The following is a 15997-nucleotide window of genomic DNA, read 5'->3' as shown; positions in this document are numbered from 1 at the left end:
TGTCCAATTTAAAAAAATATATTATAATGATTTCCTTCTGTGCCAACTTTGCAACCCCACCTCTCTCTGGGTGAAAACATTTCCCTTCAATTCCCCTTTAAAACTCCTACCTCTTACTCCAAAGTGCATGTCCCTGCTTATGGACACCTTAAAGCAAAGGGAATAAGGCTTTCCTATCTCCACTCTTATCTGGACGTGTCATAATTCAATTAAGTCTCCCCAAGTCTCCTCTGTTGAAAGAAAACAATGCTAACATATCCAATCTTTCCTCATGACTAAAATTCTCCAGTCTAGGCAACATATAAAATTATGAAGGGAATAGATAGGATAGATGCGGGCAGGTTGTTTCCACTGGCGGGTGAAAGCAGAACTAGAGGGCACAGCCTCAAAATAAGGGGAAGTAGATTTAGGACTGGGTTTAGGAGGAACTTCTTCACCCAAAGGGTTGTGAATCTATGGAATTCCTTGCCCAGTGAAACAGTTGAGGCTCCTTCATTAAATGTTTTTAAGATAAAGATAGTTTTTTGAAGAATAAAGGGATTAAGGGTTATGGTGTTCGAGCCGGAAAGTGGAGCTGAGTCCACAAAAGATCAGCCATGATCTCATTAAATGGCGGAGCAGGCTCGAGGGGCCAGATGGCCTACTCCTGCTCCTAGTTCTTATACTTGTAAATCTCCCTCCAGTGCAATCACATCTTTCCCAAAGTGCGATGACAGCAAACCAACTGTGACCTAACTTATGTTTTACACAGTTCAAGCATAATCTCATTGTTCTTATATTCTGTGCCTTAACTCATAAAGGCAAATTTCCCATCTGCCATCTTGAGCATCACATCGCTCTGTCCAGCCATCTTCAGGAAACTATGACCGTGCACTTCAAGTCCCTCTATTTCTCCACGCTTCTCAGTATCCGATCAATTATTGTGCAGTTCCCTGCCTGGTTACCTTCCCCAAATGCATTACCACACACTTCACTGGCTTGATCTTTATTTGTCATTGTTCTGCCCACCTGACTAATCCATTTGATAACTTCCTGCAATCTACAGCTTTCTTCTTCAGTATCAACTGCATGGCCAATTTTATTTTGCATCGCCTGCAAATTTCGTAATTTCTCAGGTTCAAATCATAAATATAAGCCACAAAAGTACCGAATCCTGCGGAACCCCACTGGAAATACTGTTCCAGTCACAAAAACACCCATCAACCAATGCCTCTGATCCAATTTTGGATCCAAACGGCCACTGTCTTGGATCCATGTACTTTTGCGACCAGGCTCCCTTGTGGGACCTTGTCAAAAGTTTTGCTAAAATCCATCTAGACTACATCAAATGCACTCCTGCCATCGACCCTCCATGTTGCCGCCTCAAAACACGTAACCATGCTAGTCAGGCACGATTTTCCTTTAACAAATCTGTGCTGGCTGCCTTTGATTAATCCTGTTTTTCCCAAATGAAAATGATATGCCTCCTTACTGATGTCAGATGTGGTTGGACATTGTTCACGTAGCTGCACTCTTGGGCTTCACCACAGTAATTAAAAATGGACCACATTCTGGCTGGATAGGCATCTCAGAACAAATGCTCCAAGAGTAGTTAACAATATTTCCAAACAGTGCTGCTGCCAAAATCCGATCAAGTGATATTCTATTTAATCAGCTAACATTCTCTTCATATCAGAGCATGAGTGGGGAGAGAGATCGGGAGAAAGAAGGGGTATAGAGCAGAAAGAACAGCATTGCCTCTCATCGTATATACCAGAGGGAGTCTCTGAAATCAGGTACCAGATGTACCAACAGATTTCTGCGTTCTAAAATCGCTCCACTATTCAAATACAGACCTTTCCAATGGCAGTCATCACACTTGCATAAGACACCATCTGCAAAAGCAAGTGGAAGAAAATGAGAGACTAAAGTAATAGCTTTTCTGAACACAATGAAGTTATGATATTTATCTTAATGGAACTAAAATGAGGAGGAAATAATTTAAAATAAAATGGAAGAGAACAAAATTGAAAGAGACACTTACAAGATCATGATTAGATTTCAGTTTCAGTTTTCTGTAAAGCCTTTTCTTCACATTTAATGTGCAATATGATGCCAATCAACCAATAAAGGAAGGGCATTCCAGATGATAGATGGTTTGTTGTAGAAACATGAGTGGACAGCAAAAAGACTCGTGAAATTCCTGCATTTTATCTTGTGTATGTTTTTTTTTTTAAAAAGAGTTTGTAGGTTGATATTAACTGGCCCATTAATGCTCCAAGCCACAGCTAAGTATGTCTATAATGCCAATGGGGTCCCTTTAAGGGGCTGTCTTTTAATTATTTCCTCAATTTGTTGATCTAGTTTATTGGTTACCTCAAAATATTGTGTCAATGGGAACCACGGGCGAGATTCTCCGACCCCCCGCGGGTCGGAGAATCGCCGGGGGCTGGCGTGAATCCTGCCCCTGCCGGTTGCCGAAGTCTCCGGCACCGGATATTCGGCGGGGGCAGGGATTGCGCCACGCCGGTTGGCGGGCCCCCCCGCTCGATTCTCCAGCCCGGATGGGCTGAAGTTCCGCCGTTAAAATGCCTGTCCCACCGGCGTAAATTAAACCACCTACCTTACCGGCGGGACAAGGCGGCGCAGGCGGTCTCCGGGGTCCCTGGGGGGGGCGCGGGGCGATCTGGCCCCGGGGGCTGCCCCACAGTGGCCTGGCCCGCGATCAGGACCCACCGATCCGCGGGCGGGCCTGTGCCATGGGGGCACTCTTTCCCTTCCGCCTCCGCCACGGTCTCCACCATGGCGGAGGCGGAAGAGACTCCCTCCACTACGCATGTGCGGGAATGCCGTCAGCGGCCGCTGACGCTCCCGCGCATGCGCCGCCCGGAGATGTCATTTCCGCGCCAGCTGGTGGGGCACCAAAGGCCTTTTCCGCCAGCTGGCGGGGTGGAAATTCGTCCGGCGCCGACCTAGCCCCTTAAGGTTGGGGCTCGGCCCCCAAAGATGCGGAGCATTCCGCACCTTTGGGGCGGCGCGATGCCCGTCTGATTTGCGCCGTTTTGGGCGCCAGTCGACGGACATCGCGCCGTTTCCGGAGAATTACGCCCCATCTATCTGTTCTTAAGAGAAAATGCCAAAAATCACCCTATTCAAGCACAAAAACTATTGTTGAAAACCATGGTTTTAATGAGCAAATCTACTTTGAACAGAGACCCTCCACCCCCAGTGTTCAATCATGGTACATGACCTTGTGAACACTGCATTTGTACATAAGACCATAAGAAATAGGAGCAGAATTAGGCCACTCGGCCTATTAAGACTGCTCCGCCATTCAATCTTGGCTGATATTTTTCTCATCTTCATTCTCCTGCCTTTTCCCATAACCCCTGAACCCCTTATTAATAAATAACCTGTCTTAAACACAACCAGTGCTTCAGCCTCTACAGCCTTCCTCAGCAAAGTGTTCCACAGATTCACCACCCTCTGGCTGAAGAAATTCCTCCTCATCTTTGTTTTAAAGGATCATCCCTTTAGTCTGAGATTGGGCCCTCAGGTTCTAGTTTTTCCCACTAGTGGAAACATCATCTCCACGTCCACTCTATCCAGGCCTCGCAGTATCCTGTAATTTCATTAAGATCCCCCCCGTATCCTTCTAAACTCCAACGAGTACAGACCATGAGTCCTCAACCGTTCCTCATACGAAAAGCTCTTCATTCCAGGGATCATTCTTGTGAACATCTTCTGGACACCTTCCTTAAGATACGGGGCCCAAAACTGCTCACAATACCCCAAATGACTTCCGACCAGAGCCTTATTCAGCTTCAGAAATACATCCCTGTATTCCAGCCCTCTTGACATGATTTAATCTGCACTTTTCTCAGTTGCTGAGACTAAAAGGCACCGGTGCTCTGTTTTAATTCTCATCAGTAATGAGCAACAGCACAAAAAGACAGATTTCCACTCGCAATATGTACAACAATAAGGAGAACAAGTCTGGGCTTCAAGCGCCAAACATCATGGATCGGGAGCCACGTATGACTCACAACCCAAAGGATGGGCGCCACTGATTTTATAGCATTTACAGTGCAGAATGAGGCCATGAGGCCCACCAAGCCTGCACCGGCACTTGGAAAGAGCACCCACTTAAGCTCACGCCTCCACCCCATCGCCCAGCAAATCCACCTAACCTTTTGGATACCGAGGGGCTCCAGTCACATTACCTGTGAACTAATGGCATACTTCAAATAGGACATAATCAGAGGATTGGGGGATGGACCAACCAATGCCTGTTCCAGGAGATGATCTAGAAGAAATTGAAACAAGATCAGAGCAACGTTATTTAGTGGAAAAAAAAACCTCTAAAAATTGTTTAGGGCATTGGATACCCTTTAGTACAATAACCTGTCAGTGGATGCTTTTCCAGCTTAAATATAAGAATTGCATTCATCTGGCCAAAAAACATTAAAGAGCAAAATGAAACTGGATTTCAAAGCAGTTCCTCCTGTGACAGAATTATAGAATTCATACAGTGCAGAGGCCATTTAGCATACCAACCCTCTGAAAGAGTGTCCTATCTAAGCCCACTCCCCTACTCTAACACTCTCAAAACTGCACATTTTGGATACAAAGTGGCAATTTTATAGTAAGTTTAAACTCTACAGAAGCTACAGGGGGCTTTTCCATTGCCCAGAATCACCACTCAACTGCTCGAACAATTGCTTTACAGCTTATCTTACTCCTCAACCTAATTCTCTTTTAAAATAAATTTAGAGTACCCAATACTTTTTTTTTTCCAATTTAAGGGCTATTTAGTGTAGCCAATCCACCTAGCCTACATATCTTTGGGTTGTGGGGTGAGACCCACGCAAACACGGGGAGAATGTGCAAACTCCACACTGACAGTGTACCGGGGCCGGGATCGAACCTGGGTCCTCAGCGGCGTAAGGCAGCAGTTCTAACCACTGCTTCACTGGGCTGTCAAAGTGACAATTTTAATATAGCCAATCCACATAACCTGCACTTCGGGGCGGCACTGCTGTCTCACAGCGGCAGAGAACCGGGTTTGATTCTGACCTTGGGTGACTGTGTGGAATTTGTACATTCTCCCTGCGTCTTGTGTGGGTTTCCTCCTGGAGCTCCTGTTTCCTCACACAGTCAAAGATGTGCATGTTAGGTGGATTGACCTTGCTAAATTGCCCCTAGCTGTGTGGGCCTAGTTACGGTGCTCTTTCAGAGGGTCGGTGCAGACTTGCTGGGCCAAATGGTCTTTTCTGCAAAGTAGGGATGCTATGATCTTTGGACTGTGGGAGGAAACTGGTGCACCCGGAGGGATCCCATGCAGATACAGCAAGAACGTGCAATCTCTACACAATCACCCAATGCCGAACTTGGTCCCAGATCCCTGGCATAGTGAGGCAGCAGGACTAATGTCTGTGTCACTGCGCTGTGATTGTGTTAAACCCATTCTTATCACGTATGCTGACCTACTTGATAGTAAAGTCCCAGGTTTGATTTTGCACTGTACGTTAGCTGATTGTAGCCAAAGTGGTTGAAAGGACTTCAGCTGAGAAGGAAGAAGGAAATCAATTTGGGTTCCTGCTCTCAATTCCTATCTAATAGACCTGCCCGAAAGTGGGTGCATATGGGCAAAAGTTCAGCTTAGGATCAGATGGGCGTCAACAGGATCAAATCAAAATGTCTGCAGAAATTCATTGTTTAGATCCATGCATGGACAATGGACACTTGAATAAAATGGACACTTGAATAAAATAATCAGCCAATTGGTGCCTGTAAGGCAGTACCCAGTATTTCAGTGTCTACAGTAACCTGATAGAAAAGTTATAGATTAAAACTCCATTCTAGAAAAAAACACATATTCCTGTTCAATTATTGAGTACAAGGACAATTCTTAATAGAACCACAGAATCCCTACAGTGCAGGAGGCCAATTGGCCCATCGAGTCTGCATTGGCGCCGTGAAAGGGCACTCAATCTAGGGGCAATTGGGCATGGCCAATCTACCTAACCTGCACATCTTTGATCTGTAGGAGGAAACTGGAGCACCCGGAGGAAACCCATGCAGACATGGGGAGAAAGTGCAAACTCCACACAGTTACCCGAGGCCTGAATTGTACCCAGGTCTCTGCCGCTGTGAAGCAGCGGTGCTAACCACTGTGCCACAGCTAGAACACTGTTCTGAAGGATCTACACGAGAAACATTAATTTGTGTGTTCTCTCCATAGATATTACCTGAATGTTTCCAGTAGACTTGCGAGAAAGGCAGACATGTTTTTGCTCCTGATCATCTGCCCAGTTAGTTTAGCTCCAGATACTGATTAGATTCTTTCACATAAGCAGCCAAATTAAATTGTTATAGGTTAACAAAACCGACAAATGAGCCATTTCCTAAATCTGTTTTAAAATGATTTAGACTCATCCATTAAAAAGCTTTTTGCATTACAGTTTTAAACAGCAAAGCAATCACGTCTCCGTAACTCAAAAATATGTTTAGAGTTAAGAGTCTGACCTGAGAGTCCAAGGAGGTCCCACGTGGGACCTTTTGGGAAAAGTTTTTTCATGTTTATGGCCCATTGATAATCTGTCCATCGCTCTTTCCAGGCCTGAAGAATGGCCTGCCTCAGGTTCACCACCTTCATCTGTCAGCCCTAGTACCAGCAAAGGGAGAGGAAAAATAAAACAGCTTCATCATGCCAACCATGTTGATGTTATTACCATATGACAATGCAAGCAAAACAATCAAGGTGCCTGAGGGATACAAAATAATTATGATTGGGGCACCGAGCAATACCGTGGCTTTGTGTATTGCACAATGTACAATGTGATTTGGTCAGTATTAAAACATTCCGAATCAGAAAAGTTTATGAATGCAGATTTCAGGTTCACTAAAGCTAAACTGTGGATGGCTGAAATATTAATTTTCAAATTAACTGAGAAAGACATCCATCTGGGTTTGAAGCACAGTCTGTAATGAGATATTGTTGGTTTGGGGTGCCAGCCTGTAATGGGTTAACCTGGGTGTGAAGTGCCCATCTGTAATGGGTTATCTTGGGTGTGGCATGTCAATATGTAATGTGTTATCCTGGGTGTGGAATCCCAGCCTGTAATCAGTTATTCAGGATGTGGAGTGCCAGCCTGTAATCAGTTATCCTGGGTGTAGAATGCCAGCCTGTAATCAGTTATCCTGGGTGTGGAATGCTAGCCTGTAATCAGTTATCCTGGGTGTGGAGTGCCAATCTATAATGGGTTATCCTGGGTGTGGAATGCCAGCCTGTAATCAGTTATCCTGAGTGTGGAATACGAGCATGTAATCAGGTATCCTGGGTGTGGAATGCCAGCCTGTAATCAGTTCCAGGGTGTGGTGTGCCAGCATGTAATGGGTTATCCTGGGTGCGGTGTGCCAGCATGTAATGGGTTATCCTGGGTGTGGAATCCCAGCCTGTAATCAGTTATCCAGGGTGTGGAATGCCAACCTGTAATGGGTTATCCTGGGTGTGGTGCCAGCCTGTAATGGGTTATCCTGGGTGAGTGCCAGTCTGTAATCAGTTATCCTGGGTGTGGAATGCCAGCCTGTAATCTGTTATCCTGGGTGTGGAGTGCCACCTGTAATCAGTTATCCAGGATGTGGAGTGCCAGCCTGTAATCAGTTATCCTGGGTGTAGAATGCCAGCCTGTAATCAGTTATCCTGGGGGTGGAATGCCAGCGTGCAATCAGTTATCCTGGGTGTGGAGTGCCAGCCTTAATCAGTTAGCCTGGGTGTGGAGTGTCAATCTATAATGGGTTATCCTGGGTGTAGAATGCCAACCTGTAATCAGTTATCCAGGGTGTGGAATGCCAGCCTGTAATCAGTTATCCAGGGTGTGGAATGCCAGCCTGTAATCAGTTATCCAGGGTGTGGAGTGCCAGCCTGCAATGGGTTATCCTGGGTGTGGAATGTTAGCCTGTAATGGGTTATCGTGTGTGTGGAGTGCCAGCCTGTAATGGGTTATCCTGGGTGTGGAATACTAGTCTGTAATCAGTTATTCTGGGTGTGGACTGCCAATCTATAATGGGTTATCCTGGGTGTGGAATGCCAGCCAGTAATCAGTTATCCTGAGTGTGGAATACGAGCATGTAATCAGGTATCCTGGGTGTGGAATGCCAGCCTGTAATCAGTTATCCAGGGTGTGGAGTGCCAGCCTGTAATGGGTTATCCTGGGTGTAGAATGTTAGCCTGCAATGGGTTATCCTGTGTGTGGAGTGCCAGCCTGTAATGGGTTATCCTGGGTGTGGAATGCCAGCCTGCAATGGGTTATCCTGGGTGAGCAATGCCAGCCTGTAATGGGTTATCCTGGGTGAGGGCCAGTCTGTAATCAGTTATCCTGGGTGTGGTGTGCCAGCATGTAATGGGTTATCCTGGGTGTGGAATCCCAGCCTGTAATCAGTTATCCAGGGTGTGGAATGCCAACCTGTAATGGGTTATCCTGGGTGTGGTGCCAGCCTGTAATGGGTTATCCTGGGTGTGGAATGCCAGCCTGTAATGGGTTATCCTGGGTGTGGACTGCCAGCCTGTAATCAGCTATCCTGGGTGTGGAGTACCAGCCTGTAATCAGTTATCCAGAGTGTGGAATGCCAGCCTGTAATCAGGTATCCTGGGTGTGAAATGCCAGTTTGTAATGGGTTATTCTGGGTGTGGAATGCCAGCCTGTAATCAGGTATCCTGGGTGTGGAATGCCAATCTATAATGGGTTATCCTGGGTGTGGACTGCCAGCCTGTAATCAGGTATCCTGGGTGTGGAATGCCAGCCTGTAATCAGTTATCCAGGGTGTGGAATGCCAGCCTGTAATGGGTTATCCTGGGTGTGGAATGTCAGCCTGTAATGGGTTATCCTGGGTGAGGAGTGCCAGCCTGTAATCAGTTATCCTGGGTGTGGAGTGCCAGCCTGTAATCAGTTATCCTGGGTGTGGTGTGCCAGCCTGTATTGGGTTATCCTGGGTGTGGAGTGCCAGCCTGTAATGGGTTATCCTGGGTGTGGAGTGCCAGCCTGTAATCAGTTATCCTGGGTGTGGTGTGCCAGCCTGTAATAGGTTATCCTGGGTGTGGAGTGCCAGCCTGTAATCAGTTACCCTGAGTGTGGTGTGCCAACCTGTAATGGGTTATCCTGGGCGTGGAGTGCCAGCCTGTATTGGGTTAAACTGGGTGTGGAGTGCCAGCCTGTAATCAGTTATCCTGGGTGTGGAATGCCAGCTGTAATGGGTTATCTTGAGTGTGGAATGCTAGCCTATAATCAGTTATCCTGGGTGTGGAATGCCAACCTGTATTGGGTTATCCTGGGTGTGGAATGCCAGCCTGTAATCAGTTAGCCTGGGTGTAGAGTGCCAGCCTGTAATCAGTTAGCCTGGGTGTGGATTGCCAGCCTGTAATCAGTTACCCTGGGTGTGGAGTGCCTGCTTGTAATCAGTTACCCTGGGTGTGGAGTGCCTGCTTGTAATCAGTTACCCTGGGTGTGGAGTGCCAGCCTGTAATCAGTTACCCTGGGTGTGGAGTGCCAGCCTGTAATCAGTTACCCTGGGTGTGGAGTGCCAGCCTGTAATCAGTTACCCTGGGTGTGGAGTGCCTGCTTGTAATCAGTTACCCTGGGTGTGGAGTGCCAGCCTGTAATCAGTTACCCTGGGTGTGGAGTGCCAGCCTGTAATCAGTTACCCTGGGTGTGGAGTGCCAGCCTGTAATCAGTTATCCTGGGTGTGGAATGCCAGCCTGTAATCAGTTACCCTGGGTGTGGAGTGCCTGCCTGTAATCAGTTACCCTCGGTGTGGAGTGCCAGCCTGTAATCAGTTACCCTGGGTGTGGAGTGCCAGCCTGTAATCAGTTACCCTGGGTGTGGAGTGCCTGCTTGTAATCAGTTACCCTGGGTGTGGAGTGCCAGCCTGTAATCAGTTAGCCTGGGTGTGGAGTGCCAGCCTGTAATCAGTTAGCCTGGGTGTGGAGTGCCAGCCTGTAATCAGTTACCCTGGGTGTGGAGTGCCTGCCTGTAATCAGTTATCCTGGGTGTGGAGTGCCAGCCTGTAATCAGTTACCCTGGGTGTGGAATGCCAGCCTGTAATCAGTTACCCTGGGTGTGGAGTGCCAGCCTGTAATCAGTTAGCCTGGGTGTGGAATGCCAGCCTGTAATCAGTTACCCTGGGTGTGGAGTGCCAGCCTGTAATCAGTTACCCTGGGTGTGGAATGCCAGCCTGTAATCAGTTAGCCTGGGTGTGGAATGCCAGCCTGTAATCAGTTACCCTGGGTGTGGAATGCCAGTAATTGGGGTCCACATTAACTATGCAGCGGTGTTAGTTTATGATTAATTATGATAGGAGGTGCCAAGCTGCAAGACAAGCCCTCCTTCCGAAAGCAAGGTAGCGCGAATTAAGCAGTAAAGGAAGGCGCTTTACCTGATAATATTTCTGACTAAACCCCAAACCCGGCACCGCTCCCGCCGACTGGCGCCTCAAGCCAAACGCGCCGCCATCTTGCCCAGCGCGCGGGCACGGCGCAGCAACGCCGGCGGCGATTGGGGCAGCGCGAGGCGGGCCGGGCCAATGGAGTCAATGAGGTGGCGGCGCGCGCGCGGCCTGCCGGGGGCTGTAGTCCGCCGCCGCCGCCGCGCTGCGGGGAAGGCGGGGGCGGGAACTACAGCTCCCAGCGGGCCCCGCGAGCGGCTCCCTGTCACCTGCCTGGGCAGCGCAGAGGATGGTAAGTCAGGGCTGTTTGTGCGGCTGAAAATCCACGGGATCGGGGGTTTCAGATTGTAGCGGGGCGTTTGTCCGCGGACTATAGTGTGTGCGTGTTTGCGAAGGTGCATGGTGTGCCTTAATGCATGAGACCGCCTGCCTTCCACTGCTGTGGGTTGGGTGTCTATTGCTATTGATGATGGTGGGGATCCAGATGTTGTGCCTCCCCCCCCCCCCCCAATTTGCAGCACTCGCACCCCTCCCGAGGCTGCTGCGCCTTTCTGCACCATCGGATCCTGATTTTAAAACGGTTGCACCATTGCAATCCTACCTTCCTGCGCCCTGCCTGCAGGTTGGCTGCAGTGACAGATGTCCCATTGATCCTGCTGTGCTCCCCGGCAATGGGGGTCAGCTTGTTTACAATGGGTGAGGGGTGGGGGGGGATAGGAGCGAACAATATATTCCATCCAAGAGAGATCCCCCCCCCCTCCCCTCCCCCCCCCCCCAGCCCCACAAATAAAATGTGGTTGCCCCATCATCGTTCTGACTCAGTACGTGACAAAGTCCATTTATGAGTCCCTTTTTTTATGGCCAGCAATTAAAGCTACGGTTTATTTCCTCTTCCATTAAATACTCAGCCCAGAGCTGAGCGCAATATCTAAAACCTTGCTCAATGTGTCGAAATTTTCCATTGCAGTCGTTAAACGTGCTTTCGTTATTTTTTTCTTCATATTTCCTCCAGTTGGAAACATTCCCTATTTGTTTTGCCGTCCTTGCTCTCCCCTCCCGGTCTGAATTTGCTTCAGGTGCCGCCCCACAGGTGCCAGCAGCTCTCCACTACCTCACCAAAGGGGACATCATGGACAGACTGCTGTTAGGGACATCACAGCCAGGCCCAATACAGCAGCCAATTTTAGCAGGGGCAAGGAAGCTGGCTGACTATTTTTTCCTCTCATCAGCTTTGGAGCACTTGAAGCCAAAAGGTTCATAGATTATTATGGAATTTACAGTGCAGAAGGAAGCCATTCGGCCCATCGAGTCTGCACCGGCTCTTGCAAAGAGCACCCTACCCAAGGTCAACATCTACACACTATCCCCATAAGCCAGTAACTCCACCCAACACTAAGGGCAATTTTGGACACTAAGGGCAATTTCTCATGGCCAATCCACCTAACGTGCACATCTTTGAACTGTGGGAGGAAACCGGAGCACCCGGAGGAAACCCACGCACACACGAGGAGGATGTGCAAACTCCGCACAGACAGTGACCCAAGCCGGAATCGAACCTGGGACCCTGGAGCCGTGAAGCAATTGTGCTATCCACAATGCTAACGTGCTGCCGGGTGTCCTTTCCAGCACTCTTGGCGGCTTTAGCTAACTCAGCACAGGCAGCCTGCAATCTGTCCCCCATAGGTTTGACCACCAGGGAAAATGGTTGTCCCTGGGACAGAAATGCCAATTCTCAGTGTTGTATGATGTTTTGTGCTGCGCTTTGTACTGCCTTTTGGTTTAGTTGTTAATTCAAGGTGCTATCAGGTGGACATGAAAGATCCCATGGCACTGTTGGGAAGAAGAGCAGGGATGTTATCCCTGGAACCCTGGCCTCAGTCAACGTGACAAAAGAAAACAGATGATCTAATTAATATCACAGTTGTGTTTGTGGGATCTTGCTGTGCACACATTGGCTGCCACGTTTCCTACATTACAACGGTGACTACAGTTCAAAAGTACTTAATTGCCTGTAAAGCACTTTGAGTCCTTAGGTGGTCGTGAGAGAAAAACACATTGTTATTTTTGATTTTCGTGCCTATTTTCAAAATTGCTCTGACAAGTGTGAGCATCCGCTATTAAATTAATGACTGCCTTTTCTGAGGTGGACTGGGAGGGGGCGAGCAAGTGTAACAGAAAGAAATCCAGCAAAACTGCAGGGGGAAAAGCCACAGAGAGTACCAGGAAGAGCATGAATAAGAGAGATCAAATGAAAATTCAGGAATTATACAGCAGGGCATTAAGTATTTGTAAGAGAGGTTAAAATATTGGGTGTAACCCTTCACCGCACTACGTGAAGTCAATTAGGTTAATTTCAACACAGCTCTTAGTGGAACGAGCTCAAGGCTTAAAAAAAAACTACTGGATTTTCCATTAAATAGGCAATCACCTACATTTAGTCGACATGGTATGAGAAATGAATGTATCAGACTGGTAGAGTCGTGCTGTTCGTTTTTGATGCTGTACCTGACCTGGGATGTTTGACACTGATTGTTACAAAGAGGAAAGTGCTCCATTTCCCAGCGCTAACATCCTTTTCTTTGAGCAACACAAAAAAAATCTCCATTTATGACACAACAATTTGTTTTTATTAATATCTTTAACGTAATGGAACGTCTCAAGGTGTTTCACAGGAACATTATGAAACAAAATATGACGCTACGCCACCTAAGGAGGTATTGGGATAGATGCCCAAAAGCTTGGTGAAAGAGGTCGGTTTTAAGCAGCGACTTAAAGGAAGAAAATGAGATGGGGAGGCAGAGAGGTGAAGCCTTGCCAACTGACGGCTTGGCCACCAATGGATGAGCGATTGAAATTGGAGATGCACAAGAGGCCAGAATGAGAGGAGGGTTGTGGGGATGTTGTGGGCTGGGGATCCAATAGGAATCATTCAACAGTTTTCAGGGCCTCGCACTCACAGGGATTGTATGTTGCTGAAGCTGTGCTACAGTGCTGAAAGCCCACCTCTGGCTTCTGCTTCTTGCAAGCATGGCTGCACAAGCACCCCTCCCTCCTGCACCATGGGATTGTCAAATCATTCCTATAATGCCTTAAATTATGCCATCGCTACTAGCCAGGGGCTTCAATATTACGAGTCACCAGAAGTGTTTGCATGGGGGTCGCCACCAATTCCTTCACTCCATATTGCTTAGCTCCAAGCAATAGCTTGATTTGGCTGCTGAAGCTTTAATTGTAGTCAAAGGCTGTCGGAAAAAATTCGCTCAGTGCACATATTGTTGGGAGCTGGTTGGAAGCTGCTAGAATTTGAATAGCAATAAAACATTAATATCCCCCAGCTATACCACGTCTGAACGCATATTGCTCTGTGATCTGCACGATTCCTTACTGCTCTTCCGTACTGACAAGAAGATTGTATAACCTTTATCTAATCTGCTGATCTGTCAAAACGACAAGAATGCCTGCATTTTTCTGTTTTGTATTAGGACATGTTGTCACTTGCTCTAATTGCACCTTTTCAAATCAAAGGCCAATAATGTAGTAAATAACAAAACAGTAAGGGAGAAGGTAGAGACCTCCCTGATGGGCACTATTTTAAACTGACCTTTTGCAAAATTGATCAAAATGATGTATAGTGAGCAGCATTGAGAAAATAGCTTCCTTCCGCACATTTTCATATTTATTCCCAAACCTCCTTAGACTGAGAGTAGGGAAAGTCTAAAAGATCAGGTATGCAAATTTGTAATATAGGATTGACGCATGAATGTAATTGGGATGAAGCTGTCTTTTTTTTCTGGAAGGGACTTGAATATGCATCAGAGATTTCATTGAAAAGTGGCACATCAACTTTGCATCTTAGAAAGTGCGCCATTGCTTTGAGGCTTTAACAATAGGAAAATTACGTTTGCCAACACAAAGAGTACACTAACCTTTTTTGAAAAATGGAGTGTGGGGGGGTTATGTCGTGCTGGTAATCTGTCACTGTGAGGCGAGATCTACCAGCCTCACCACCCCCAACCAGGTGATGCAACAAGGTTGTTATCTTGCGAGATTTACGATGCTCTTGAAATCTTGTGAGGCTTCGCAACCTGGATCCCGTGCACTATGGGCGTGATCGAGATTTGCATATTCAAGTGAGTAGTTAGTCTCACATCAGTATGTCTACGCTGGAGTTACCCAAGGCGCAGGATTGAACTGCGTCACCTCGGAGACCGCCCCGTGGTGCCGCTTTGCACTGGTTTCCACAAACATGGAGCAGGCCTACCGGCACTTGGAGGGGTCTCCCAGGCAATAGTGTGTCCCTGGAGTGGTCGGGCACACCCGATGCCACCTGGGCACCATGGCACTGCCAGCCGGGCAACTGACAGTGCTACCTGGTGCCAGACTGGCAATGCCAGGGTGCCCAGGCGGAACTGCCAAGATGCCCAGGTGGCACCCTGCCCATGCCAGGGATCGGGCCCGGGGTGCCCTGTCCTTATGGTATGGGGGTGGGGGGGGCGGTGCTCGAGGACTCCCTAATTTGTAAGTTGGGGCATTGGGAGGAGGGTCTGGAGGGCACGTTGAGGGTGGGGTGGAGATTGGAGCACCATTATTAAATGGGGCCCTGATCTCTTCCGCCACTGGGGAGCTGAGCTTGTTAGTGCAGAAAATTAGCCTAAGTGCGGCCTTGGCGGGGCATTCCTCACTGAGGCCTGAAGAGGAAGCAGAGTCCCATTTAATAGGGGGGGGGTCGGTCTTGGTGCTGCAAGCACCAGGCAACAGCCCGCTACAAGTGCCCAAAACAGGCCCCCCCCCCAATCAAATCGCGCCCTGTGTATTTGGGTTGGAACAGTGTTTAGGAGGAGCACCAAATATCCAGCTTTAGGAGACCAATTTACTCTTTTCAAAGAAAGGATGTTTAGAGCAAACGTATCAAGTAAAATTGATTCCTCTACCTTAAACGGAAACAACTCTGTTGTATGTATGAATTTAGCCAAGACTTACTGGTTCATTTCATTCAAAAAGTGAAGGTCAAACAAAATGCTATTTAGCCTTTTTAATTCTTGTGGGCTGAACTACTGCTGTTCTAATTTTGAATACATTTAGCATTTCATGTAGAGAGCATAGCATGGTCAGTCTGCATTCAACAACTCCAGCAACAGATGAAGCTTAACGCTTGTTACAGATTCAGGTTTGCTAAAACATGTTGTCTTGGGCTCAGTGGCATCAGTCACCACTCCCTTCACACTCCACCTTAAGCAGTCTCAAGTATCTTGCTTTCTAAGGGAGTTGACTCAGATTGCCCTACATCTACTTCAACAATCCTGGGACCCAGGGGTGTAACTTAAATACTCCCTTGTATTCGGGACTGGATATCGTTACCTTTTATTTCTTAGATCTTTCTGAAAATAACATTAAGTCAACATTGGCTGATTTGAATCATTAAGCTGCAAGATCGCAAACATGCAAAGCAATGGTTATAGTTAAATACTCCTAGTTTAATTAATGCATCTTGGGCGGGATTCTCTCAGCCCGAGAACCCCAGAGACCGGCCCTAATCGCGCCATGCTGCCCCGACGCCGGCACCTGTCGATTCTCG

At 47.7% G+C, this 15997-nt stretch overlaps 1 protein-coding gene across 1 annotated transcript in view; it reads right to left on the bottom strand.

Annotated features, from left to right (window-relative positions):
- med24 (mediator complex subunit 24) overlaps positions 1-10522 on the bottom strand; it is an 87478-nt gene extending 76956 nt beyond the window's left edge. The window contains exons 1-4 of the mRNA XM_072487402.1: positions 10414-10522; positions 6508-6646; positions 4203-4285; positions 1836-1874 (exon numbers count right to left, since the gene is read on the bottom strand). Coding sequence (XP_072343503.1) covers positions 1836-1874; positions 4203-4285; positions 6508-6637 — 252 coding nt within the window. The 5' untranslated portion in view covers positions 6638-6646; positions 10414-10522. The remainder of the gene's footprint in view (positions 1-1835; positions 1875-4202; positions 4286-6507; positions 6647-10413) is intronic.
- Between the last annotated feature and the right edge of the window lie 5475 nt (positions 10523-15997).

Source organism: Scyliorhinus torazame, chromosome 21, assembly GCF_047496885.1.
Source record: "Scyliorhinus torazame isolate Kashiwa2021f chromosome 21, sScyTor2.1, whole genome shotgun sequence".
Lineage (NCBI taxonomy): Eukaryota > Metazoa > Chordata > Chondrichthyes > Carcharhiniformes > Scyliorhinidae > Scyliorhinus > Scyliorhinus torazame.
Note: the sequence above shows the minus strand (reverse complement) of the source record. Positions and strands in the feature narration are given on the sequence as shown.